The sequence below is a fragment of the Cnephaeus nilssonii genome, assembly GCF_951640355.1.
Source record: "Cnephaeus nilssonii genome assembly, chromosome: 8".
Classification (NCBI taxonomy): Eukaryota; Metazoa; Chordata; class Mammalia; order Chiroptera; family Vespertilionidae; genus Cnephaeus; species Cnephaeus nilssonii.
Window position 1 is genome coordinate 25,959,314 of NC_137079.1, and position 27,568 is coordinate 25,986,881.

At 43.1% G+C, this 27,568-nt stretch overlaps 1 protein-coding gene across 2 annotated transcripts in view; it reads left to right on the forward strand.

Moving 5' to 3' along the window:
* The window catches only part of GPAT4 (glycerol-3-phosphate acyltransferase 4), a 39,637-nt gene extending 12,539 nt beyond the window's left edge, over window positions 1-27,098 (forward strand). The window contains exons 2-14 of one of the 2 annotated variants that reach the window (XM_079779085.1): window positions 756-806; window positions 2,161-3,160; window positions 12,207-12,276; window positions 12,450-12,750; window positions 13,710-13,784; window positions 15,042-15,131; window positions 15,305-15,398; window positions 15,996-16,111; window positions 16,944-16,999; window positions 17,455-17,540; window positions 20,877-21,005; window positions 21,084-21,163; window positions 22,982-27,098. In XM_079779085.1, the coding sequence (XP_079635211.1) occupies window positions 2,972-3,160; window positions 12,207-12,276; window positions 12,450-12,750; window positions 13,710-13,784; window positions 15,042-15,131; window positions 15,305-15,398; window positions 15,996-16,111; window positions 16,944-16,999; window positions 17,455-17,540; window positions 20,877-21,005; window positions 21,084-21,163; window positions 22,982-23,090 (1,395 nt within the window). In that variant the 5' untranslated portion in view covers window positions 756-806; window positions 2,161-2,971 and the 3' untranslated portion in view covers window positions 23,091-27,098. The remainder of the gene's footprint in view (window positions 1-755; window positions 807-2,160; window positions 3,161-12,206; window positions 12,277-12,449; window positions 12,751-13,709; window positions 13,785-15,041; window positions 15,132-15,304; window positions 15,399-15,995; window positions 16,112-16,943; window positions 17,000-17,454; window positions 17,541-20,876; window positions 21,006-21,083; window positions 21,164-22,981) is intronic. The other variant, XM_079779084.1, reaches the window with a different exon arrangement.
* The last annotated feature ends 470 nt before the right edge of the window (window positions 27,099-27,568 follow it).

Genomic DNA, 27,568 nt, shown 5'->3' on the forward strand with positions numbered 1-27,568 from the left:
AGTGTTCATTTATTTCAGGGTAGTCTGGGAGATAGGGAGAGCATAGTGGTTAAAGAGCAGGGGCTCTAAGACAGATATACGTGTCCAAATTTCTACTCCACCACTTACTAGCTGTTTGACCCTGAGTAACTTACTTTATCCTCTAAGCCTCAGTTTCCTCACCTGTAAATAGCAGTGATGATAATAACTCCACCACAGGGTTGTTGTGAGGATTAAGTGAGCATATAGTATGCTTATTATATTAGCTCATTGTATATATAATATGCTTATTATATAGTATGCTTATTATATTAGCTTATAATATAGTATATATAATATATAATATAATACATAATATAGTATATATATTAATATTATATATGTTATATATAATATAGTATATATAGTATATAATATAGTATATAATATAATATAGTATATATAATATAATATAATATAATTATTATATTAGCTTATAATATAGTACATATAATATTAGCTTATTATATAGTATGCTTATTATATTAGCTCATTGTCCTGTCGTTAGTATTTGACAAGTGTTAGCAGTAATAATGGTAATGTGAAAGTGGAAGATGTTGAGGATCAAATGCAGGGACTAGTATTTGTGACTCGGTGCCACTGAACTATCATGTCTTTTAATCACTAGATGTGTGGGAATATAATGGGAGCAGTAATGGGTTAGGAGTCAGAAGAATTGGATCTGTGTCTACCTTGCTTGGTTTCCTAATTGGTAAAATGGAAATATGTGTTGACAGGTTGTAACATCACATGTGAAAGCTGAGTTCTATAAATGGACAAAATTTAAGGTAATTTCAGTTATCTGTTCATTCATTCTTGAACTTCTTAATATATTGAAATAGAGCCTGAAGGTAATTGGTGTGAAGCCAAAATGTTTGTAGAGGGGCTTGATAAGATGCTCCCAAGGTCAAGATTCACATTGGTAAATTGTAGTTAGGGATGAGTAATATAAAACTGGAATACTTTTGTAAGATATTTGAAATAGTGGAATTCTAAAAAGGAGTGGCTATATTAAGTGAAAGAAGCCAATTTAACAAGGCTGTGTACAATATGATTCCAACTATATTCTGGAAAAGGCAAAACTATGGAGACAGTAAAAAGATTATTGATTGCCAGGGGTTGGGGAAGGGAAGAATGAATAATCAGAGCACAGGATTTTTAGGGCAGTGAAAATATTCTGTATGATACTGTAATGATGGATACACATCATTATACATTTGTCCAAACCGATAGGATATACAACAAGAGTGAATTGTAATGTAAATTATGGACTTGGGTGATTATGATATATTAATCTTGGTTCATCATTTGTAACAAATGCACCTGTGTGGTGGATGTTGATAATGGGGGAGGCTGTTATGTATGTGGGGGGCAAGGGATAAAAGAGAAATCTCTGTACCTCCCTCTTAATTTTGTTGTGAACTCAAAGCTGCTCTAAAAATAGTCTTAAATAAAAAAAGAATGGCCAGTATGGGGAGATAGGCTGGAGGAGTTTAATCTCAATATAGAAAATGTGACAATATCTTATGAAATTAAAACTGTATATTTTCTTTCCCCCTGAAGTTCCCTTTCTAGGAATTTATCAAGAAAATATATTTGCTTGTTCATTTTGTGTGCTAAGTCATATATGCAACATGGTTATTCATTACATTATGTATATCAGCACAAAAGTAGAAACATTGGTGTCCAACTGCAGAAAACCAGTTAACTATTCTTACAGTTAAAAACAGTATACCTGTAAAAAGTGAGGGAGCTATGTATGTGCTGATTGAACACTCTTGCATGGTATATTGAGCTAAAAACAAAACAAAACAAAAAGCAAGGTGAAGAGCAGTGTTCATAGTATGCCATCATGATGGTTGCCAGACTGGGGGCACATAGAAAAGATCAGTTATGATTTACTTGTATAAGCATAGAATAGTGGGAAGAAGACGAAACATACAGTTTTCAACTCTAATGTGTGTTTTTCTCCCACATTTGTGTCTGCCACCTGTTGCTCTGCTCATTCCCTTTGACCTTGATGACTTGGGAAGCTGGCACTGACTCTAGGCTAATCCTCGAACAGACTCCCACCCCCAAAGCATATTGACGTTTGTCCTCTGGATTTGTGTGACTGACAGTGTTTCTGTTTCCACCCCCCAGCTTTGGCAGCATGTAAGCAACTTCTTGCCAAGAACCCAGGACACCGCTGAGAAAAGGGGGCCTTAGGGAGAAGACTATCCAGAGGAAACCAATGCCAAGAGCGTCTGGAATTACACTCTCCACAGGCAGCATGAGACATTCTGTGCCAGCATCTGTGTCCTGCTGGCAAAGACTGTAGCTGTCCAGGTAGGAGGGTCCTGGAAGCAGCGTGCACCCAGGAGCCTCTAGAGAGGAAGAATGGGGCCAGATATGAACTCTCTACAATGAACCAATTTTCAGCTTATGAAGGAATTTTAAGTAAAACAGTTATTTAATTTCTACATATTCAAGTTCAGTAGCCTTCTGTGTGAAGTGCCAGCAGTCACCTCCCTCCACAGGAGTTATCAGGATATTTCTGGCACCACGTTGAACTCTTCTTGGTATTTCTGGCAATGACAGATCTTCAGGACAGATTTATCTGCTAAATGCTCTTGGGCAGGAAAAAAGTAAAACTCTGGAAGCAGTATAAGGGTAGCAGAGCGGAGATCCCTCCCTTGCTGCTCACCGTCACAGAAAGTCAGCCTGGACTCAAATGCTCACACTGAAGATTGATCCTGCCTCATTCACCACCAAAGCCCGTCTGTTACGGGGAGATCGGGTGTTTTGGGGCTGCCTCCTGTGGCCCTTTTTATTATCATTCCCCTCCCATGCTCTCTATGATGTGAACTTTGGAATGGAGTTGGTTTTCCGTTGGGAACTTGCTCTCTTTCCCCGGCTGGTGCTGTCTGAGAGGACCATCTGAAGGCTGTGCTTTGTTCTTGGGGAGGAGGGCATGGCCTTGCCTGGACCCTCCACCATGTTCCTGTTGCTGCCTTTTGATAGCCTGATTGTCAACCTTCTGGGCATCTCCCTGACTGTCCTCTTCACCCTCCTCCTCGTTTTCATCATAGTCCCCGCTATTTTTGGAGTCTCCTTTGGTATTCGAAAGCTCTACATGAAAACTTTGTTAAAAATTTTTGCGGTGAGTTGTGCTGTTTACAAATGGTTGCTTCACAGAGGAGGAAAAGAGTTGTTCTTTTCAGGTTGATGGTTATCCCTATGGGATCTGAGAAAGTTGGGAGAGTGGGAAGTAGCATTTTGAGTGAAAAGAATAACTAAATGTATACTTGTGAAAGTCTTTAGCAGTCTTTCTTTTGAGGGAAGGTACTTGTATGTTCGATTCATCTCAGCAAAGGAACCTAACTAAGTCTGCATGTTCCGTGTTTATTTCAAAGAGAATAGCTTAACATTGAAGAAAAAATTTGCTGCCAGGTCCCACTTCCTATGTAACAGATACTGAGAGACAAAGCTGCTGCTGAAATATTCTCTCACTGATAAGTATGGGAGAGTATTTTCTCTCCTTCAAACTTTTATTTTAAATAGGTTCTTGCATTTCACACCAAAATCATTAATGAAAAGGGGCATTTGATGAATTGTTTTATTTTCTTAAAGATAGAGAAGATGGATAATAAATTCCTTAACATATGTCAGAACCTAATTAATTATACTGCTGAACCAAACTGGTCATAATGTAAAAGAAATGGGTGAGAAGTGTATGTCCTTGAAGCTGTTCTGTGCCCCAAGACTTTTACTTTTTAAATGTATTTATTGATTTTTAGAGAGAGAGAAACATCAATTTGTTGCTCCACTTATTTATGCATTCATTGGTTGATTCTTGTGTGTGTGTTCTGACGGGATTGAACGTGCAACCTTGGTGTATTGAGACAATGCTCTAACTAACTGAGCTACCAGGGCAGGGCCCAAGATTTTTAATATCTATCCAAAGATTTGGTAATTTATTAGCAACACCTGTTTTCATTCATTACCAAATCTTTATGTATTTTCCACAACTGAGATCATGTATAATTTGAGAAATGCACTCATAATAGTAAAAACAATATAGTATTGTTTGTTCATATAGTATCTAATAATGGCTTACAGGATAATTTCATTCATTTTTCTTTGATGCCTTTTAATTTTGCAGTGGACAGGGTACCTACATTTTATCAATAAAGAAATAGAGACTCAGATGGTGAACTCTATGAAATGTTATATTACAGTGGGAACTTTTTTTATGTATATCATTGAATATTAGGTGTTGTCTTTTGATATTTAATATTTCTATAAGAGTATGATTTTTTTATATTTTTAAAAATTGAAGTGAAATTGACATAAAATTAACCATTTTAAGGTGAACAATTTAGTGGCATTTACTGTATTCACAGTGTTATAAAACCACCAACTCTACCTAGTTCCACAACATTTTCATCATTCCAAAAGGAAACCTCCTATTTATTAAGCAGTTGCCCCTGTTTTTTCTTCTCCCAGCTCCTGGAAACCAGGAAAGAGCCTGTTCTGTCTCTAGACTTAATCTGTTTGGATATTTCATATAAATAGAATCATATAAAATCTGCTCTTTTGTGCCTGGCAGACTTCATTTATTCAGCATAAAGTTTTTGAGATTCATCCACATTGTAACATGTTTCAGTACTTTTTTTAAGGGCTGAATAATAATTTATTATATCTTTACCATAATTTGCTTATCTATTGGTGGACTGTTTCCACCTGGCTATCGTCAATAGTGCTGCTATGTATACATGAACTTGTTTGAAACCTGTTCAGTAATACGATTTTTTAGCACGACTTACGGTCTCCTGGGTTATTAAGTTCCTTGCTACTCAGGAAGAGGTATGGAGACCAGCAGCATGAGTATCACCTAAGAGCTGGTTAGAAATGGAAGGCTCAGGCCCACTCCAGACGTACTGCATTATATTTTGCATTTCATTGAGATCCAGGTGCTTCATATGCACATTAAAGTTTGAGAAGTGGTAATCTACTCAGTCTTTGGACTAGTTACTAATGTATAGTGTTTGTTTTAATAAGCCAGGAAATCTCATTTTCTTAAATTTCAATCCAAGAAAATCTTCAGTAGAGCCTAGGGTTCATGTGGAACATGTAACTTAACTACCCATGCCGTTTTGCCAGTGTGGAAAAACCATACATCAGTATAGAATCAGTAGAACAGCTCATAAACTTTTAGAAGACAACCCATGATTAGCTTTTATTCAAGTTTATAAGCAAGTGACTAATTTATAGCTCTATGGAAATCCTTATTTTTTAAAACATAGAAATAGGAATTATCAGCCTATCTTTTGTAATAGCTAAAATTTTTTAACTTGGATTACTTGGGTGGGACAAAGGCCTAGAACACATGTATATTCATTTTGAAAATATTTTCCCAATATTAATATTTTAAAGTTCATAGCCAGGTGAATCCTTCTTATTGTGGCTATATTTTTAAATGTACATTCTTGTGACCTTTAGGGTAGATTATAATTAACAAAGGAAATTTCATTAAGTATATATTGTTGGGTTAATCCATAGGACAGGTAATTTTATGCCATCAGATACTCTGCTGACCACATCTTGAAAATCACTGGTTTGGCACACAGTGATTTAGAAATGATAATGGAAATAATGTGTGTATGTATGTACCCATTTTTTACCTCAAGATTTAGAATTTCAAGAACTATATTTTCACCTCTTATTTTCAAGAGGTGGTATCAGGCATTCAACGGGCCCTATGGCTCCTGTTGAGCATCATCGGTATCAGTATTTGGTGACAAGGTAGAGTAAGGGGTAGGCTAGGAAGAACTGGTATGTATCAGCAAGAGCATAGGGGGCTCTCCCTTTAATAAAGGTTACTGCTCTGAGTTGATCTTAATGGACAGTAAGAACTTAATGCTATTTTTTTTTTATCAGCAGTAATATTAGATATAAGTTGGATTTTGGCCAAACTGGTTTTAGATCATGGAAAGCATACATCTGTATATCATGTATACATGTAAAATACACCTATACTGTGCGTGTTTTTTTAATAGAGGAGAGATCTTTATTTAGCCTCTTCTGAGCTTTCTTCCAGCTGCAAAGTTATATATATCAACCCTCCTACATATAACTTGATATATATAACTTTGCTGCTGGAAGAAATCTCAAAGACCATCTTAATTCTGTGGGTCTTTCTCACTCAACATACATCTACATCTGAATCACCTGAGAAAGCATTTTAAAAGTACTTATTTGGGAGCACTATAGTCTCCCCAGAGATTCTGATTTAATTGGTCTGGGTGGGCATTTTTAAAAGCTTCCCAAGTGATTCTAAGATCTGCCATCAAAAGATGGAGTCTGGTTGATTTCCTCTTGAATGGAAATCTGCCTTATGACTTGTTTCTCACACATAGAATGTGGTGTATGTGATGCTGTGTGGCATGTGAGATTAGGTTAGAAAAGTCATTGTAACTGCTGTCTGGCTCCTGGGATGCTTTCCCCTGGAACCCAGATGCCATTATTGTGAGGCAGCGCAGGCCAAGCGTAGTTGTTCCAGCTCACAGCCCCAGAGGGGCTCTGACAACCAGCATCAATGCCACATGCAGAAATGAGCAAGTCTTTGGAGGGTCCAGCCCTCAGCCTTTGAGCCACCCAGCTGATGCCACACTCTGCAATTTGCAGATTCCTGAGCAAAATGGATAATGGTAGTGTTTTCAGCCACTGAGGTGTGGGTTGCTTTGTTATGTAGCAATAGATAACCAGACAGATAATATAATATTAAAGACTTTTAAACATTTTTTCATGTTCTCCAGCTTACAACACCTTAAAATTTTTTTACATTACTTTTCAGTCTTTGGCAATACACATTCATATTTTATGGTTGTGTTAATAGCATGTACATAAAATTTTGTATCTATGTTTTCTTTTTATCAGCCATTTTTGCACTGTACTAGATAATCTTCATAAAGATTATTAAAAGTGGATATCTAATAGTCCATATTCCTGTGCATTTGGTGGAACTGAGTAAGCCCTGGCTTAATAACTAGTTTATGATTAGTTCCTTTTTCTGTGTAAAAGAACCTTAGTATGATACCTGCCAAGGAAGGAAAATAGAATATGGATGGGTCAGTGTCTTTTCTGTACCCTCTCCTGGAAGACTTAACTCAGTCTTATTAATGCTGGGTCATGAAAAATCTTCATGTGCAGAGGACAGTATGTAAAATGTTTTAGTTTTCTTATAGTGTTTGTGCTTCATATTTGCCCTCAAGACAGTCATGGTATTATTTGGGGTAGAATTTCTAGGAGTGGACTTTCCACTAAGTTGAGAATGATTTGGGCAGGAGGAGAGAAGAAAGCCTGGTTATAAAGGAGAAAGATGATGAAAACAAATGGCCTGAATTTTCTTGCCTGACATGGAAAGGGTTGATCAGGTCAGGTTAGAGAAGATGGGAGAGTTTTAATCTGATCAACACTAAACTCCAAGGTGGAGTTGATTGGTGGGGAGACATAGGAACCATGAGGAAATGGAATAGACTGTACAGGTAGTGAGATGGGGTGGGATGGGCAAGAGATTCTAAATCCAGGGCTTTTCCTACCAGCTCCTAAATTTGACCTAAGTTATTAGACTTTCCAGTCGGCTTCCTCATCTAGAGAATGGGAGTAGTAATACCAACTTCACATGATTATAAGTGAAAAAGGTCATTTTAGTCAGATATGTCCTCCCTGCCCCAGTGAGAAGAGTGATTTTAACATAACCTTGAGTCACTTAGAAGACGAAATCAAGGAGAATATGATAGTGATGGGGTAGGTGACTGGAAGTAGTTTTAGGTTTTATTTCAGGTTTATCTTTTCATATGGATCTTGATGAAAAGAAATAACTGGGAGTTGGTTGGTTAAATGCAGCCTTATTGACTGCCTACTAAGTGCAAGACACTCTATCAGATTCTGCTGGAGTTGCAAATACGGGTAGGTTCTGGCTCCTGCCCCTCAAGGTATTTATAGTCAGAACGACAAATATATATGCATGCATAACTGATTCATAATGTGATGCCAGCTAAAATACACAGACCACGATGTATTCTGACTGCAGGAATTGGGTAGATAACATTTCACATAAGATGTTGGCATTTGAACTCGATCTTAAAAAGCCAAAATCATTCTAGACGTACAGATGAGAAAGTAGTCTTTTTTAGAGACAGTGCATAGTTCTGTAGAGCAAAAACATTGGGTGCATGGAGGGAATGAGATAGACTATAAAGCTGACTATTTCCTTAGGCATTGAGAAGCTATTGAAGGTTTGTGTGTATATATATATATATATATTTTTTTTTTTTTTTTTTAAAGACTTTCTTACTGATTTTTACAGAGAGGAAGGGAGGGGGAGAGAAAGAGAAAACATCAATGTGAAAGTGAAACATTCATCGGCTACCTCCTGAAGACACCCTACTGGGGATTAAGCCCGCATCCTGGACATGTGCCCTGACCGAGCATTGAACTGGCAACCTTTTGGTGCATGTGACAATGCCCAACCAACTGAGCCACACTGGCCAGGGCAATTAAAGGGTTTGGGGCAAGGAAGTGACACAGACTGGCAGCATATGTTCAGATAGGTTGGAGGAAGGGAAGAGCAATTAAAGAGCTGTTGTGCATTAGTAGTGTAGGCAAGAGAAAGATTGGAGTGGCATGACACAAGAGGCAGCTGGGAAAGACAGCCTCAGGGGAGCATTGGTAGGAGTTGGTGACAGATGGGAAGCCTGAAAGCTTGGGTGACAGAGGGATAGTGATCCCAGTACCACAGGAGAGTGGAGGGAGGGCGCACACTGGGGCTTGGAAGGAGGTGTGTTGCCTTTAATTCTCAACCTGGTTGGACTTGGTGTGGAGAAGACCAGCGGGTGATTGGAATTGTGAGGTTGGCACTTTGGTGCAGTCAAGATTCGTAGATTTGGCAGTTTACTTAAAGGTTATAGCTGAAGCAGGGAGAGAAAAGAGTTGTTAAAAGATGTAGCCTTTGCTTGGGACTTAGAAGTATGGAGGATGGGAACTGGATTTTTTAAGGTCTGAGTCTTTGGGTATATCTAGTTAGTTCATGGGCAAATGCAATGGAAGCTGACTGAAAAGGAGGGGAAGGTTTCTGCTGAGATTAGTGTGGCTAAGACTGTTAGACCTTACTCGTGTGATTAGTTCCTAAATTAGTTCCTAATAGAATGAATGCCCAACAGAAGTGCACCATCGAACCATCTGCACGTCTAAGGGCAGGGTCTGCATTTCACCTGCCAAGGTCTGCGTTGGTTTTAATGTCACCTAAGAGTGCAGCATTGTTAATGTCCTTAAATGGTTTCTTCTCTGTCTGCTGGAAGCTGAAAAGGGATAATTTAGCAGTCTGATACTGACAATGTAGTAAATGGCATCTCACAGGGGAAGAGAGGGCTTGATAGGGAAACTAACTGTGAACCTAGGATTCTCAGTTTTATTCTGGATATCTGAACACTGTACTTTTTAAAGTGACAGCGCAGAGACGCCAGTTGTGTAGTTGTCAGGCGTTGCTTCATTCAATCCTCCAAGTAGTCTAGCCATTCCTTTACAGGCTGTTCTGAGCTAATAACCGGGTTCCTGCCATCTTCCCCTACTCTTGTGACTGGACAGATCTTTCCTAAACAGAAGCATTTTGTAATGTACAAAGCAGGAGGGCAAGGGGATGTTTATGACAGAGCTAGGAGACATAGAATCTCATTTAAGGCAGTCCCTTTCCAATGGACAAAAACCACAGCCATCTTAAATTTTGCATAGTGAAGCAGTCCTCACATACATAAATTCGAATGCTCAGGAGGCCTGAGCTCATGTATTACCTGCCTGTTGCATCCTGATCTGAGTATCAGAATTATCAGTACAGAACCAATTCTGATTGTGTGCTTTTATTTGTGCTTGCAGTACAAATACAGAGTCTTGGCCAAAATGGAAAGCCCTTTAAACTCTGGTTGAGTGACCTCTCTGTATGCCAGGCTTGTAAACTTCTTGCTCCTTATTCACCTCTTCCCTAGATGGAATCCCCAGATGAAATTCACCTTCCTCCATTTTAGGAGTTATATTTTCTTCTAGAAAAGGTCATCTATGCATAGAGCCGAAAGACATCAATGGCTAAATATCTGAAATACAGAAAATGGGTTAGGAGAGTTTTCTTGGCGTTGACCTGTCTTTGAGTGGGTGACTCTGTAAGCCATCTGTTTTTTTAGACAGTGGAGTTTGAAGAAATTTCCAGATGAGGTCAGATCACTGATTAAACTTGTGTCCTGCTTTTGGCTCTGCTAGACCATGCAGAGCAGTCTTGCTAATACTTCAGGCTCTGCCAGAAAAATCCACACCAAATGCTTTGGGCCATGTGGATTTTGCTGTGTCATGGAATGAGAGGGTTCATTCCCACCTTGCATAACTGGAAACAGAAGTTTGAAAGACACTTTTTAAGATATCTGTTCCATTTCTTTGATCACCATGGACATAACTTTCTATTTGATGACAAGGTATTCCTGTAGGTAATAAGTGAGCTAATGTTTTCACCTCTCATTTCATAGTGGGAGAGACCCGGCCTCTGACTCTTTTTCTTTAGTTAAAAGGATTTTAATGAAGGCTGGCCGGTGTGGCTCAGTGGTTCAGTGTTGACCTATAAACCAGGAGGTTAGGGTTCAGTTCCCCGTCAGGGCAAATGCCCAGGCTGTGGGCTCAATCCCCAGTAGGGGGCATGGAGGAGGCAGCCAATCAGTGATTGTCTCTCATTGATGTTTCTATCTCTCCCTCTCCTTTCATCTCTGAAATCAATAAAAATATAAAAAAAAATATTTTAATGAAGGAATAGAGGCTCCAGGAAGAGCCTCTTTTTTCTAGATCTCTTCCAGAGTCGATTATTATTTTAGTAATGAGGACAATTAGGATATTATGCAGTTGCCCAAGTTCTGCCATGTACATAATTTCATTTGTCTAAGGGGTGGGGAACATCTGGCCCACGGGCCATAGAAAGACCTGATAAATCATTTGGGTCTGCCACTGCCTAGGCATTAGGGATAGCTAATTAAATGTTTGACCAAATACAGCAGGCTAATTTTTAAGTTGATAATTTTGTATGGCCTGCGAATGATATTATAAATACCCAAATGGCCCTTGGCAGAAAAAAGGTTCCCCATCCCTGGTCTAAATGATCTTGTGATGAAGGATGTTGATGTGCTATCATTCTCTTCTGTAGATAGAAAAGACCAACTTTCAGAGTGTTGGAATGGGTGATGTAAGGGACATATGTGTCAAATATTTTAAATTTCAAAATAGTGGTCTTCTTTCTTAACACTTTTTTTGTTTTTTAACAATGAGCCACTCTTAGGACTTTCTATGTTAAGTGGGGTTCTCCTGTTAAAAGTTTACTCAGAGGGTGAATGGACAGTTTAGACATATAGATTACTTAAATCCATTTTTCTACTTGAAAACTAAAATTGTTGCTTTCTTGGAATAATTTGGGAGGTAGGCAGCATCCGGTGCCAGGCAATAACTTTAAAAATGCTTGATTTTAACAGACTGTCCAACCTGAGAGAGAAGGCAGGGGGGTGGGGTGGTTAGAGATCAACCAAAAGACTTGTATGCATGCATATTAGCATAACCAATGGACACAGACACTGGAGCAGTGGGGGCTTGTCTTGGGGGGTGGGAGTGGTGGGGCTGGGGGTCAATTGGGGAAAAAGGAGAAATATGTAATACTTTAAACAATAAAAAAATATGAAAAAAATATGCTTTTACAAAAGAAAAAATTAAAAAGTAAAAAAAAAAAGCTTGATTTTGCTGTTTGTGAATAGCTACTATTTGGCAGTAAAGAAGGAATGTGTGAGGTCCACGTACAGTCAGCTAGGGAGTTCCTTAAGGAACCTGAGACAGAGAGTTAGGCAGTGAGAAGCTAGAAACTTACCCAGGCCTCTTGGTCTACAGCTCTTTCCTGTAGGTAGCTTAACTCTTGGTCTTAGTTATCAAGCAGGAGGCGTGCTCTAGGAGGAGAGCTTTTTTTTTTTTTTTTTTAGGAGGAGAGCTTTGAGTTTACTTTCACAATGGGTGCTTTCTTGGCTACAATCTGATCTCAGGTGACAGGGCTTGAGGCTTTCACAGAATGGCAATGGGGGTGTTCCCTGAAAGAAAGGATTTTATTCTTAATTGTTCCCATTTTCCCTCTGCAGTGGGCGACCTTGAGAATGGAGAGAGGAGCCAAAGAGAAGAACCACCAACTCTACAAGCCCTACACCAATGGTAAGACTGGGTCTTGGTCCTTATCCTAAAAGCTCCCTTTGAAATATGTTCCTGGGTGCTTGAATCCCACACAGACTCTTCACTATGTCAGAGGTGGGCTGTGTACTCTGAGCATCTTGAACATGCTTTCTTCTCCCAGCACACTGCTTGACACAGGGTGTTCTCTTTTGCAGGAATTATTGCAAAAGATCCCACTTCACTAGAAGAAGAGATCAAAGAAATTCGTCGAAGTGGTAGCAGTAAGGCTCTGGATAATACTCCAGAGTTTGAGCTCTCTGACATTTTCTACTTTTGCCGGAAAGGAATGGAGACCATTATGGATGATGAGGTGACAAAGAGATTCTCAGCGGAGGAGTTGGAGTCCTGGAACCTGCTGAGCAGAACCAATTACAACTTCCAGTACATCAGCCTCCGGCTCACTATCCTATGGGGCTTAGGAGTGCTGATTCGGTATTGCTTCCTCCTGCCTCTCAGGTGAGAGCAGGGCCCGAGGGGGCACCAAAGGACCTGAATTGCTGCTGCCTAAACCCCATGCATGATCTGCTTACCTTTGTCTCCCTGCTTTATTTTCCCATTTTAGAAAGGATAGCAGGATTCTTTCATTGGCCAGTCCCTCTGACCCTTGGAAGGGTACTGGTGATCATCCTTTAAAGACCCTGATTTTCTGTGTATCAGACAGAAATAGTTCAGTTTCTAAAGACCAGTTGCTTGTCTAGATGGACGAAACACAGAGAAGGGAACATGATGTTCTCTCTGGCCACTCCTCCCTGGGCAGGGCTAATTCTTTCCTCTAGTACAGAGGCAATATTGATCTCGGTCTCTCTGTACGGTGTGCTTTGCCAGATGCTGGTACCTTCAGGCTCTACTTCCTATTGCTTCACAGAGAAGCTGTGCTTCTGCACCTTAAAGCCAAAGGGAAGGGTAAGACAGCAGGACAGCAGATGCCTGCGGGCAGAACAGCCAACCAGTGTTAGGATTTGCCATCATTCTGGCAGCCTGAAGCCTGAGGAAATAGTGTCAGCTCAGAGCCAAATCCATAGTCGCTATCAGTTTTGAATCAAAATGATCTCTGGTTCTGATAGGCCTGCTCAAGTTTCTATATAGAACTTGAGTCTAGGTCAGGGGTGGGGAGCCCTTTTTCTGCCAAGGGTGATTTAGAACGTCATTTGTGGGCCATACAAAATTATCAGCTTAAAAATTAGCCTGCTATTATTTGGTCAAACATTTAATTAACTCACCCCTATTGCCTTGACAGGGCCAGACCAAATGATTTATCAGGTCTTCACGGCCTGCGGGCCGGATGTTCCCCACCTCTGTCCTAGGTGATCGGGTCTTGGGGGTGGTTTCATGATACCGCTTTCATTTCCCACATTCAGTTCTATATATGGTGTGAGGATTTGTTTACTGTGTTTTAATTTGTCTTCTCATTACAGGATCGCTCTCGCTTTCACAGGGATTAGCCTTCTGGTGGTGGGCACAACTGTGGTGGGATACTTGCCGAATGGGAGGTGAGTAGAATGAGTGAGTGCCCAGGCTGAGGGGTGGTTAGTTCTGGAACGTGGCTACAATAATGAAGGCCAGACTACTTCTGTGGGTGCAGCCAGGCCACAGAATCTTAGGTGGATGAAATAACCCAACAATAACAATGGCATCAGCACTATAGTCTTTTTTTTTTTTTTTTTTTTTACCAATCTTGCCCTCTAACCCTCACACTCTTCCCATTTAAAGACAAAGGAGAGAAACCACAAACTGTAGAGTCCAGTGTTAGCAAGTTTTACAGCATGTCGTTTACCTTTAAGCATTCTACTGCGTTAATAAATTGGTAAGAGGATAAGAAATGTAGATAGGGCTTCTTTGTTCTCTGAAGGAAAAATGTGCTTTTTCTGGGAAATTCTGGAGCAGATAAGCCTCTCCTCTGCCCAGGCTGTGTAGGAGGTTGGACTCTGGCCTTTCTTTGCCTCTAGGTGTTGACTGGGAAGAAAAGGAATCTAGTAGACTCACCTGTGCAGGAAATTCTAGGGCTATGAATTCTAAACCCTTTACTTAGGTGAATTTAACAATTCTCATCATGCTTTGTCTCCTTATATATGGGCATAAAGATGCTAATAAATTATAGGGTTTTACCATATACACTAATACAGAATACTTTGCAGTCATAAAGGACTGTAGGCTGTGATAGTTAAATGCCAGGGTTCTTGTCCCAGCATTAAGAAGGGTTCAGCAATCTGGAGAAAGGTTGTGCGTAGATTCAATAAGGAGTCCAAAGACGAAAGATATTTTTGACAGGCATTGGGGGTCAGAGGAGCTTCAGCTAAAGGAGCTAAAGACTTCTCCTTGACTCAGGACCTGTGCTTTTTATTAACACAATTTGTCCTAAGACAAGGTGGAGATAATACACTTCAAAGGGTAGGGTTTCAAAGGGTAGGGTTTACAGAAGCATTGTCAGACTGGGGAATAGCCTACAGCTGTTCAGGTGTTTGGCCAACAGGAGGCAATAACATGTAGATTAAGATGCCCTGAGCTGTCTGGCAGCAAATGATTATCCTATTCAGGTTTGGGGGAGATGCTTTTTAGCCACTCCAACAGATGATTACATATGTGGCTCAGCCCTTATTGAGCACCCAAGCTTCATCAACCTTTTGATGAAATTCTTGTAATTACGACATGCTGGAATTGGTTCCCGGCATTTAAATTGTTGGAGTCAGTAACTTTTCCTGTCTTCTGACATGTAAAAGAAAAACAAAATCTTTGTCCTGTTGTTGCAGGTTTAAGGAGTTCCTGAGTAAACACGTTCACTTAATGTGTTACCGGATCTGCGTGCGAGCCCTGACAGCCATCATCACATACCATGACAGGTGAGTGGTACATACAGAGGGAAAGTGGTGCTGGCAAAACACAACCCAACTACAACCAGCCAACCAGAGCTCTTCTGAGCTTTCAGTTAGAGTTAGTGAAGCTGAGGTGAGGGATGAGTTCCAAATGAATTGTTTCACATGAATTTGTATTGCTTTGCATACATTCTAAACAGGAAAAACAGGCCTAGAAACGGTGGCATCTGTGTGGCCAATCATACCTCTCCTATTGACGTCATCATTTTAGCCAGTGATGGCTATTATGCCATGGTAAGACTTCTTTCTTTTGCTTTCTTGGGGTAGGCTTCTTACTTTAGAGACTGGTCAGGTCTGGGAGGCTTCTGGACCCCTCACTAAAGCTCTTTCTTAAGGCTATGAGCAAGTAAACATGTTTTATGTACAGGCTCCGGTTTAGATTTTTGCCTTTTTTTCTGTGGCTTCTAAGAACTCCTTGGGACTTTGATAGCAGATATTCTGAGCAGAGTGACTGAAAATGTGGCTGGAGATTAGGCATGGAAGCGGGGGAAAAGAGGGAGGGAGGATTTGAACGTACTGGGTTCCAGGGCATTGGAGAATCTGTCCAGGGGGCACTTTACACAGGTGTCATTCAGCTTCATTATTTCATTTTAGGATTTTCAACTGTGTTTTGAATTACACATCTCTGGTATCACTGATTAAAAAGAGAAATGTAAGATTCAGGGAGTCTAATAGTGGTTTCTGAATAGTAAGAAACCTGTGGTTATCAATAAAATGTTAGAGTGTGAGAGGTTGGTGTGGTTATCTTGTGGGATCTGGGGCTTTCTCCACAGAGTGGGGGATTTGTGTGGGGATGGCTTCACTACCAGTTATTTCTTTGTCTGAGATTAGGTGGGTCAAGTGCACGGGGGACTCATGGGTGTGATTCAGAGAGCCATGGTGAAGGCCTGCCCTCATGTCTGGTTTGAGCGGTCTGAGGTGAAAGATCGCCACCTGGTGGCTAAAAGGTAAATCAACAAAATGCTATCGTTCTTTATGACCAGTTACAGAGAAAATATGCATTTTAGAGGTAGTTATCCCTCCACAGTAGAATTATGGTGTCTTCTACACTGAGTCTATACTGCTTTCATAATAAAAATATTTTTTTTCTAAAACATGAAATATAAAAATATATACAAACCCTAATATTATTTACCGATAGTAATGTTTCTAAACCTAATTTCTTGCACCCCTTGTAACAAACAACATATGCTATTTGAAATCTCAAAATGAATTATTACAAATAAAAACAAACTTAAAGCAATGCAACAAAGTGCTGCCCTGTTTCAAGCTTGAAAAAAGGGTTAATCTGGTGCAAGTAATGGCAGAAGCTTTGCAGTAAATCGAGAGGAATCCAGACCCAACTGAGACCATCTTTTATAAGGACAAATGAACCTGCCACGAAAGTCCCTTTGCTGCCTCTCGGGGACGGTGTAAAGCCAGGTGGATGCAGGCCCAGCTTAGCAAGGCTGGTACAAGTTCTATACCAGGTGTTTATTAAGGGTGCTCTTTGCAAGGCCCCATAGCAGGTGTCCCAAGTCTGTGCAATGTCCTCTGTGTACAAACTTCAACACTTAATGGAATAATTGCATGAATTAAATAGTAGTCATCTCATTATCCTGTCCTTATGAGTTTTATCTGTGAGATTTAGATTTGGGGTTTATAAAATATAGGGTCATGCTTGTTCACTTGTTTTTATGCGGCATCTACTGTCACATCTATGTAGGTTATTCATAAATGCATTCTGGTGATAATGGACTAAGGCTGTCTGACCCTCTGTTTTATTTTTCTCTTCTAAAGACTGACTGAGCACGTGCAGGATAAAAGCAAGCTACCTATCCTCATCTTCCCAGAGGGTAAGAATCCGTTGATCACCACCGAGGGCTGCTGTGGGGGAGGCGTGCAGGATGGGGACGCCGGTGTTGCCTCAGCACCAAGTTCCTCAGCCTTTGTTGGGGTTATCTGTTTTCATGAATAATGTTAGGTCCTCTTAGATTGGTTGTGGGACTAAAAACTTAGAAATTTAGAATTTGGACCAAGTGTGATAGTGTGAACTTTCAATGCAGGAATCCCTTCTGTAGTATTGTCTTCAGCTTCCTATAGAGTTCTTGCTGAGACCTGCCAAGTCTGCAGGCATCTTGGTGTGTGCTCATCAAGGTCTGGTCCTGTTATAAGATAATAGGAAGTGAATGAGTATGTTGCTCATCTCTCTTAAGTATTCATTCATAAGCTGAGGAGAGGACAAATTTATCCTGTTTGAAGAGTCATTAGAACTGTTAGAAAAAGCATTTTATTCTCTCTTGCATTTTAGGAACCTGCATCAATAATACATCTGTGATGATGTTCAAAAAGGGAAGTTTTGAAATTGGAGCCACGGTTTACCCTGTTGCTATCAAGGTACAAGACCTCTGAGGGTGCATGTGGTCATTGTGGCTGCTGCCAGGAATAGGATGCAGCCGGAGAAGATGGAGGAAGGCGCTGGTGGCACCATCAGCGGGTTGATCTTCTCCGGCAGAGCAACCTGGGCTGGGCTGTGTGGGTCGAGTGCTTAGGAGAATTTGGCCTTGTTCACAACCTGTTAGAAGGGACTGGGAGTATTGGAATGTGGAGCAGCCAGATTCCAGCCCACGCCTCCCGCCCCCACCAGATTCAGGAAGTGGGGAATACTTTATAAGCTTCGTGTATTTCCCCCCTTATTACCTGTCTTCATAAACCTAGCTGGGCTGGAAGGTGTTCCACCTGAAGAGGTGGCTTACTGCAGGGAGTGGGGGTGCTGCCCAATAGATTGGTGTGCTTGGTGGAGAGGCGAAGGTGCGAGGGCGCAGGGCGGCTCATCTGTGTTTATAAGGTGAAGTGGATCTTAAGGGCCTGTCTAGTCTATCCCCCCACCTTTTAGGAACTGGTACCTCTAATTGTTCAAACTCACCCAGAGAGATGGGACTCAGTTTCCCTTTTTCTCCTTCCCCTTCACATTCTTCTGATTTTATAAATACACAGTATTCTTTCTAAAAGTTTGCTGTTAGAGTATTCTGAGAAACACAGGCTGTTGTTAACATGTTTAAAGTATTTAGGTTGAAATCAGGGTAAAACAGTGAGGAAATCTGAGCTGTGAGGAAATTAGAATTTAGTCTCCATACTTTGGCAAGGGCCTGTCTATTGTCTGCAGAGCATCCTGTGAAAATATGGTTTCTTATCTTCATCTTGCCAGCACAGCTGGTGCAGTGGGGGAAGAGGCGCTCCTCTTGCAAATGCTTCCAGGTGGGTGAAGCACCAGGGCAGGGATGGCCGATGCAGAGTGGCTGCAGGGCAGCGGATCCGTGGGTCAGGGCTGCTCGAGAGATTTGTGGGGGATGCAGTGTCTGCAGGACTGGAGAGTGGCGTTTGCTCTGCTTGCACGCCATCTGCATTTTAGTGTGCTGAGAACCCAGTGCTTCCCCATACGTGTTTATTAAAAACAAACCAAAGGAAACGTATGTACTACTCTTTGTAATACTTTAAACAATAAAAATAAATACATACATACATACATACATACATACATACATACCAAAATAAAAATATAAATAAAAATACCATGGGCCCTAACCGGTTTGGTTCAGTGGATAGAGCGTCAGCCTGCGGACTGAAGGGTCCCAGGTTCGATTCCAATCAAGGGCATGTACCTTGGTTGCGGGCACATCCCCAGTGGGGAGTGTGCAGGAGGCAGCTGATCGATGTTTCTCTCTCATCAATGTTTCTAACTCTCTATCCCTCTCCCTTCCTCTCTCTAAAAAAAAATCAATAAAATATATTTTTAAAACACAAACCACTGGATAGAAGCCTTCAATGCTCACTGAACAACATTAGTCCTTGGATCTCAGCTGCATTAGCTCACCTGGAGGGACTGAAAATGCAGGTGCCGGGCTTGTGCTTCTGACTTGTTCCTGAGCATTGCTGATGCTACCGTTCAGGAGCCACACTGTGCACCCTGCTCTGGAGCGGTGGTTTTAGCCAGTTTTGGAACCTAAATCCTTGGGGCAGTTATGACTCCTCTAAAAGAAAAGGCATGTGAATTTTACATAACTTCATTCCATTCACAAATTAAAGTCCACATAAGATTAAGAACTCTGCTCCACGGATACTTTTCTAGTTTTGTGAAGTTTGCAGTAATCAAACCTGGATAACCTTAGCAATTTCAAGACTCTTACTACACTTCCACCAAAATTGTCATTATCTGATTTTGAGCAGTTCATTGCTGTTTTGAGCTTTTTGCCTTCTTTTTCTCCCTATAGGGTCTGCCCAGCATGGAATAGAGAATCAGCCCTAAGCGAAGGACTCACACAGACTGACACATACCACATTTTTTAATCTATACAGTATAGTTAGTGCTTTATAAAACAGGACAACACTCTTCAAATCACATTCATCTGTTTAAAACTCATTCTTCTCTCTGGTTTCCTTTTGGTATTATAATGTGAAGTCATTAAGCCTTCTGTAGTTATATCTAAATTTCTTATTTTCTGTAATTAAACCTAAATGTCTTCATTTCAGTACTCGAGTTCTCAACTAGGCATAATTATCCAATTTCTATTCTGAGAATCACAAAATTTAGGCTTGAAAGGCCTAAGAGATCATATAGGTCAGACTGAGCCCATGCCCTGAGTACAGGGGTCCCCAGCACAGCCTCCTGCCTGTGTTCCTCCGCAGCTCTTCCCGGCAGGGGCGCTGTCCACCTGCTGGCAGCTTGGTTGTGTGGCTTCACTCTTGAAATTCCACCTCCTTCTATTTTTCCACTCTCTGACCTCGGTCTTTGCTTTATAGTCACACAAAGCCAGTCTCGTGTCTTGTCTGTGATAGACTTTCAAACATTTGATACCAGTCCCATGCCGCTTTGTTCGGGCATTCTCCTCAGGCTCAGTTCCTTTTGTTGCTTCTGTAACTCACTCCAGGACCCCTCCCACCAGGCTTACTGGCCACTTACATTATTCTTCTGTTTGGTGAGAATGAGGGTCACAGCATTGGCCTCATTTCCCACAAAATCCTGTGGAATCCCAGCCTTTGCCTCCATTAGAGTCGTTGGGAAATGAAAGTATCTTACAAGCCCGCGTCCTGGTGGGAAGTGCAGCAGCTCGGGCGGACCTGTACTGTCGGTCAATCAGAGCAGAGCCGCCTGCTCAAACAGATAACTAGCTTTGCTAGTGCATAATTGCAGAAGCATATTGTAAGCTTTCTTAATGTTTTCTTTTGGGTCAAAGGCACTAGAAATGGTATTTAAAACTTGGTAGTTATGTGGGAAAATATCATTATTTGGGGGAGATATATGTATTTATGAGTGAATAGCATGAGGAGGTAGTGTTTATAAGAAGGGAAGAGGATCGATGAAGCAAGTGTGGTGAAATTTTGGTAATGATTAAATCTAGGGAATGGGTATATGGGAGTATATTATCCTAGTCTCTGTTTTTAGATATGCTTGAAAACTTAAATACTAGAGTATATGCGCCAATAAGTGAGCAAGATGTGAAACTAATCAAAGGGGGAGGACACTGGTCTGAGGAAAGCTGTTAGGGGTGTCCTCCCTGGGAATCTACAGCAGTCTTTTGGGTTAGTCAGGGGGGTTAATGTTTCTAGAGGTCAGAATTGCCGGGAGTAGCATTACTTCAGAGGTGTTTGTGGAGGGGCTAGAATCAGCTTTCTAATACTGACACTGCCCCAGGGATGCATTCATTGTCAGAACTGCTGTCCACTGTTTTTCAGTATGACCCTCAGTTCGGTGATGCCTTCTGGAACAGCAGCAAGTATGGGATGGTGACGTACCTGCTGAGAATGATGACCAGCTGGGCCATCGTCTGCAGTGTTTGGTACCTGCCTCCCATGACCAGAGAGGTAGGTACCCCCGCTGCAGAGGTCTTCACTTAGCTCTGTGTGAGCCTGGGCTCAGTGGTCTCGTTCACTTTCTTACAGACAGATGAAGATGCCGTCCAGTTTGCAAATAGGGTGAAATCCGCCATAGCCAGGCAGGGAGGACTCGTGGACCTGCTGTGGTGAGTCTATGTGATTTTATCAGCTGGGTCTGAGAGAATGTCAATTTCTGAAGGAATTGCTAAATTGTTGACCTCATTTACGAAGACTCCTCCCCTCTCTGGTGTGGAGAATGAAGCTCACCAGCCCTGGGGCATGAGCAGTTTGACTGCTCTCTCCCTCTGTTACCCTGATCTCGGGGGACATGGAGCCTGGGATGCTTGGACTAAAGCAGTGAGTTGTAGCTCTGGGGTTGGTACCAGTCTACCAGGGCACCAAGCAGTCTTGTCCCTTCCGGTGGGGGAGCCCTGATGCTGATCTAGAAACCTCATAGGAGTACTAGGCTCTCTGATCTCATATATTTGGCAAAATTGGATCATCCTTAGAAAGGCAAAAGTTTCCATTTTTTCATTTAGTGTGTTACCTACTAGAGCAGGAATTGGCAAGCTTTTTCTGTAGCGTCAGTAAATGTGTTCGACTTTGTGGACCATGTGGACCATTAAGCTGCAGCTGCTTAATTCTGTCATTGTGGCACGAAAGCCACCAGAGTCGACACATAAACAAATGAGCGTGTGTGTTCCAGGGAAACGTCATTTATTAGAACAGGTGTCAGGCTGTGTTTGGCCTGTGATCATAGTTTGCAGACCCTTACACTGGATATGAGATAGTTATACTCCAATAACAGGAGAGTGACGGGTGAGTGCTGGCTCAGGGAAACCATTCTGGCATCTTAGGATCCCCAAGGTTAAGTGCAGGGTTCTGGAGAACATTTTTGGAGTGAACATTGTGGGGAAAAGTGTGGAAATTCAAATTTGTGGGTGCTCCGTGTGATCTTACTTCATCCTCAGAGGGGCTCCATGAAGTATGGAAATTGTTGCTCCCATTTTTCAGATGACAGACGGAAACTCAGAGAGATTAAGTAACCAATGTTCAAAGTCACAGAATAAACACTGGGGCCAGATTTTGAACTCAGGTCTGACAGGCTTGTAGAGCCAGAATGTTCATGCACTGCTCACGGTCCCTCTCAAGGCTGGAGAAAGACAAGGTGGCTGCCTTTGAAAGGACGCCTTTTCTACTGATGTGAGAGGGCGGAGCGATGTCAGGTCTTCGTGTAAGGTCTGTCCAGTGATGAGGCTTCGTCAGAGACTTCCACCACTACCGCTCCGTAACTCAAGAAAAGGGTGGGTGGGGACTGAACGGGGGCATGGATTCTCTTTAGTCATCGAAGACGTGATAATCCTAGGGTGTAGGTGAAGAGTTGAGGTGACATGGGTTGGGAGTGGGACTCTAAAGAAGCAAATCCAAGTGGGGAGCGCATTATTTGGGGATATGAGGAAGTGCTGGGATTCCCCATGGTACTGCACTGAGCACAGAAGGAAGAACACGGTATTTCTCCTGTGTTTGTTGTTTGCATGAATTTGGAGAGTCCTTGGATCTGAACTTGACAGATTTTATTTCACAGATCCATTTTATCGATTCATTGTAAGTCTCAATGTTTCTAAAGCTTGGTTCACTTTCCATAATGCCAGAATACCTCCTTTGTCTTTTTTAAGGTGAGGATGACTGTTGGAGTAGAAAGAACTTTAAACTCCTTGGTAGGTTTAAGCAATGACAGTACCTTGGACATGAGTGGTGAATTCTGGCCCCAGGCAGGAGTGAGTTTTGAGGTAGAAAGGGTGGATTGCACAGTCCGGGGCCGGTTTCTGAGCTCACCCTGATGAGAGGCCGTGGGGGACCTTTGTTTCTGCAGGGGGGTCTTGGTTCTGGGCAGCATAGGGCAGTGGCTGCGGTGCAGGGTGGGCAGGAAGCTTCGTCCTTACATGCAGCCTTCCTCTCCCCAGGGATGGTGGTCTGAAGAGGGAGAAGGTGAAGGATGCTTTCAAAGAGGAGCAGCAGAAGCTGTACAGCAAGATGATCGTTGGGAACCACGAGGACAGGAGCCGGTCTTGAGCCCACACCTCGTGCTGGCTGGAGCCACCGTGCCCGAATCCTGGCGCTCCTGATGGGAGCCAGCTGGAGTCTTTGCCGCCGCCCCCACTGCTGCATTCCTTCCAGGCCCGGGTCTTCGGGCTGCTCTGGATCCTGGCGCCAGCTTCTTCAGAGCCGCAGGCCCCCGGGCTTGCCCTCTGAAGCGAGTGCTACTGGGTGTTGCCACCCAGGACGAGAGGCCTTCTTGTTTCTTTTACACTTAAGTCCATTGGAGGAATGAATGCCATTAAAGTCAGCCCTCCACCTGTGCACACGCGGGGCTGAGTGTTGGGGAAGATTCGGCCACATTCCCATGCTGGGCCGGTAGGACACCCACATGCCAGGGACGTGGCTGGGGGAAGGGCCACCCACTCGTGAGGAGAGGCACTGCAAGGCAGTGTGGCCAGCCAGCCCCAGCATCGCCCCAGCCTCGGGGCTTTGCAGACTTGATAAAAGAAAACTGTTGTCTGCAGGGGCTTTCCGCTAAATGAAGTTTTAAATTCTCATGCAATCACCAAAGGGCATGGGAAGAGGCAAGATGGACCAGTGACTAGTGTGTGGTGGGAACCAAGAGTCATTTCACGTTCAAACTCCAGTGCTCACCCCAAACTCCCATGTGACTTGCTCTTTGTTAACACGTGCCTCAGTTTTCCCATCTGTAACCTGGATCGGGAGGGGAGGGGTGGTGATACCTACCTCACAGGGTTGTTGTGGGGATTGAAGTGCTACTGTGCGTGAAGGATAATGGAGCTCAGTGTTACAAGTCCAGGACCCTGAGATGTGGCAGGACAAGGGCAGAGCTTAGCGCTGCTGCCCAAGCTTCGGAGTTGTTTTGTGAGTAAATAAAATTGTCTTTGACGGTGAATGAATAGAGGGGATTTTCCCTTCATTCTTTCTCCCCTAGATGTAACCCTAAGCAACACGTTTCTTAACAAAGTTACAGAACCCGGAACCCGGGCCTGGCGGGTGTAAGCTTGACTTCTGGTCTGAGGAATAGCATTGTTCAACGGCTCCTGCTGCTGCTCTTTGAAAGCATATCAGATGTTTGTTTGCATTTCTCCCTGGTTAACCTAGAATTCCCAGCAGGGATGGAGATGTGGAGTTCTGCACAGATGGTGCCCTGGGATTAGAGGTGTGTGATGGGGCACGTTGAGTCGAGGTGGGCGAGAGAGTGCAGGATGGCAGGGGCAGTCTGTAAGGACAGGGGGAAGCCATGAGGAGATACAGGGCCAGGCAGGAGCGGAGGCCCGGAAGAGGCAGTGAGGGGCAGGACTGGCTGTGGGTGTGTGTGCACCATGGGCTGCCACACAGCCAGAGGGAAGCAGCAGGCTTCATGGCCCCCTGCGCCCACCTGCAGGCACTGAAGGCAGATCCAGAGCCAAGCCACCCTCAGCTTCCGGGTCAAGGGTCTCCCAGTTTCCAATCCCTCAGAAGAGAGCTGCCTCACCTCTACCATTTATCCTCTCCCCCACTTCCCTTCACTCCGCGTGGCCCAGTCACCACACCTCTCGGGATTTTGCACCAGCCATGGTAAGTGTCACCTCTCCAAGTCCACCTCCGGCCTGCGATTTGGGGATGTGGGAATGAAGCTCTGCCCCTGAGGCTCCTGAATCGATAGCACTTTGCCTGCCTGACCTGAGTGTAACTCGCCCTAACCACTGCCTAACCTCTTTGCCCCATTTCCTCTTAACCTGCTACCCAGTGAAACATTTTACTCTCAAATAAAAACACTATTATGCCTGCAAGAACAGCCTTATGAACTGCTTTACAAAGTATTCAAGAGTAAACCGATTATCAGCCTTTATAAGAGGCGATATTTACAGTGTTTTCAAGCTGTCTGGAATGATCTTTAAAAATGGATCTTTGAGACAAAGGTCCCTTTTTAAATTCCCTTTAAAAAAAAAAGAGCCTGCTGATTAGTACATTTATTTTATGGTTTTCATAGGTATTTAATATTTTATCTCTCTTTTCCTCATATTCTTTTCAACAAAACTGCTGATGACAAAGTATTGCAGGAACCTGGTTTAGAATCACTACTATGTAAAGAAATAACTTGAGACTAAAAAATGATTACTTCCCTCTTTTACTAAGTGGGGAGAAGAGGGATTAATGACACCGTACCCCCCACAACAAATGTCTAAAATTTTAATTCAGTACTTGTTACAAGCATGCAGAAACATCAGACTGCTCCATCATTCTAACTGGGGACCCTGCGGGCCCCAAGTTCTCCCTAAGTCAAAATACTTGGCTTGGGATAACGGAGTTGGTCTTGTGTGGTAAAACTTCATTGCCCTCAGGGATGATAACAGAGAAGCATACAAAATACAAAATACGCTCGCTCCTGTGATCCCAGCAGCAAAGAGGGTGCTCTTAGAGTAAAACCAAGTGTGGCATTCATGAGCACCAGCAGCTTCCAGTCCCGCTTCCAAATCGGACATCTCCTTGGCTGCTTGGACTGGATTTCCCTGACTGCTCCTTCACCCATAACTAAGGACTTGGGCTAGACCCGTGGTCGGCAAACTGCGGCTTGCGAGCCACATGCGGCTCTTCGGCCCCTTGAGGGTGGCTCTTCCACAAAATACCACGGCCTGGGCGAGTCTATTTTGAAGAAGTGGCGTTAGAAGAAGTTTAAGTTTAAAAAATTTGGCTCTCAAAATTAATTTCAACCGTTGTACTGTTGATATTTGGCTCTGTTGACTAATGAGTTTGCCGACCACTGGGCTAGACCACCTCTAAAGCCCTTTCCACCTCCGCAATTTCTGTAATTTTCAAGCCCATAGTTCAAACTTGGGCTTTAAGTTCTACAGTCACCTGGGTTCAGAACTAAGAAGTCAGTTTAAAACCATTTGCTTCCTCCAAAACAACAACACTACAGGGTGTCCCACGTGCGAAGGAGAGTCCCCAGCCTTGGTGACTATGGGCCCAGGTGGGCTTGATAGCAGATCTTGGAAAGACTTTTTTCACTCAAATAAGAGATTTTTTACCCCAGCCAGTTAGAGAAGGAACTTTCTAAAAAAGGGTAGTAAACTTCCCCTGCCAGAGGAAGCTCACTAGAAAGCTGTGGGCCAGGCCAGAGCTCAGCGAGGCTAAGCTTGATGGAGCAGTTTGAGATGACATCCTTGTTATTTCCCTCTTTTACTAAGTGAGGAGAGGAGATAGGAATTATGTCCTACAGCTGGAATTATATCCTACAGTTGGAATTATATCCAACTTCGGAACTTGATTCTTGACTGTGTCAGACTCCATTCCCTGTTGCTGCTCTTCAGAGGTGATACAAGGTTTGGTGTGAGGTGGTGGGAGTGCTGCCCAGAGCCCTGAGTGCCCAGCCCAGCGACCGGGCCTCGGGCACGTCCTGTCTCTGCCCTCCACAGCAGCACCTACCAATGGTGGGACTATACATTCAGCCATTGAGGTTTTGGAATTGACCAAAACCTCAATGGTCAGGAATAGTGTTTCCCACGGTCCCTGATGCACGAGAGTCCCTGAGTCGTAGGTCCCATCCGTGGGCTGTGCGTCCAGGGTGGCCAGCCTCGGTTTCTCTGGCCGCACTCGCCTGTGTGGCCTGGGACACGGGCTGGAAGGGCAGCTGCATGCACACTGACTCTTGGACACGTTAAGAGACGACCATCCCGCCATCCATCTTCCACCGCACCAACACTCCCGCTCCCCCCAGTCAATATGTCTCTCTCCGATGGGAAAGTTAATAAATTTTGCTCTAGATTAAAAGTATTGATCATTTCATTTGTAAACGATAAATAAAAAGGGGGAACTTTTCATTGCACCAGGGGTAGCGTCTGGTGTATTTGGCTGGTGGAATTGCGCTAGCTGTCGGGGGGGTGGGCTGCTCATATGCATTCTGGCTGGCCAGCTGCATTGATTTCCTATTAGTCTCCCAGCACCACCCAGTAACACATCATTTCAGTACCGGCTATTAATGGTCTTTTGATAAATAATCACTTGTAAGTCAATAAATTTTTATTAAACAGTGTGGCTCTTTGATTTATTAAAATCCGACCGTGTTTGTCTGGGAGAAAAGGGATGCTGAATTGAAGTGGAGGTTTTCATACATCTTCCTGACGCCGAGCAGTCACCGCACACTCCAGAGAAAAACAATTGCATTTTAACAGAAACAAAATAGCCGAGTTTGGAACTTGGACCCAGGGAAACTTTATCTCCGTCAGTCCCAGTCCGAGGCTTACTCTATGGGGAGCAGCAGGCCCGAGGGCGCCGTGTCAAGAACTTTGTGTTTGCTTCCGAGAGTGGTGAGGTCCCCGGGCTGGGCCCCGCCCCTCAGTTGCCTTCTGGGTAGCACAGACCCTGCCCGTCCACCGGCCAGCCCTCCCCTGGCTGAGAGGTACACCTTGGTGATGGCGCCTTTGGCAAACAGACATTTGAGATTCATGAGTCAAGTGAGACTGCAGGTCCTGTTAGCATCCTGATCAAATCAAAGACATCTTGTG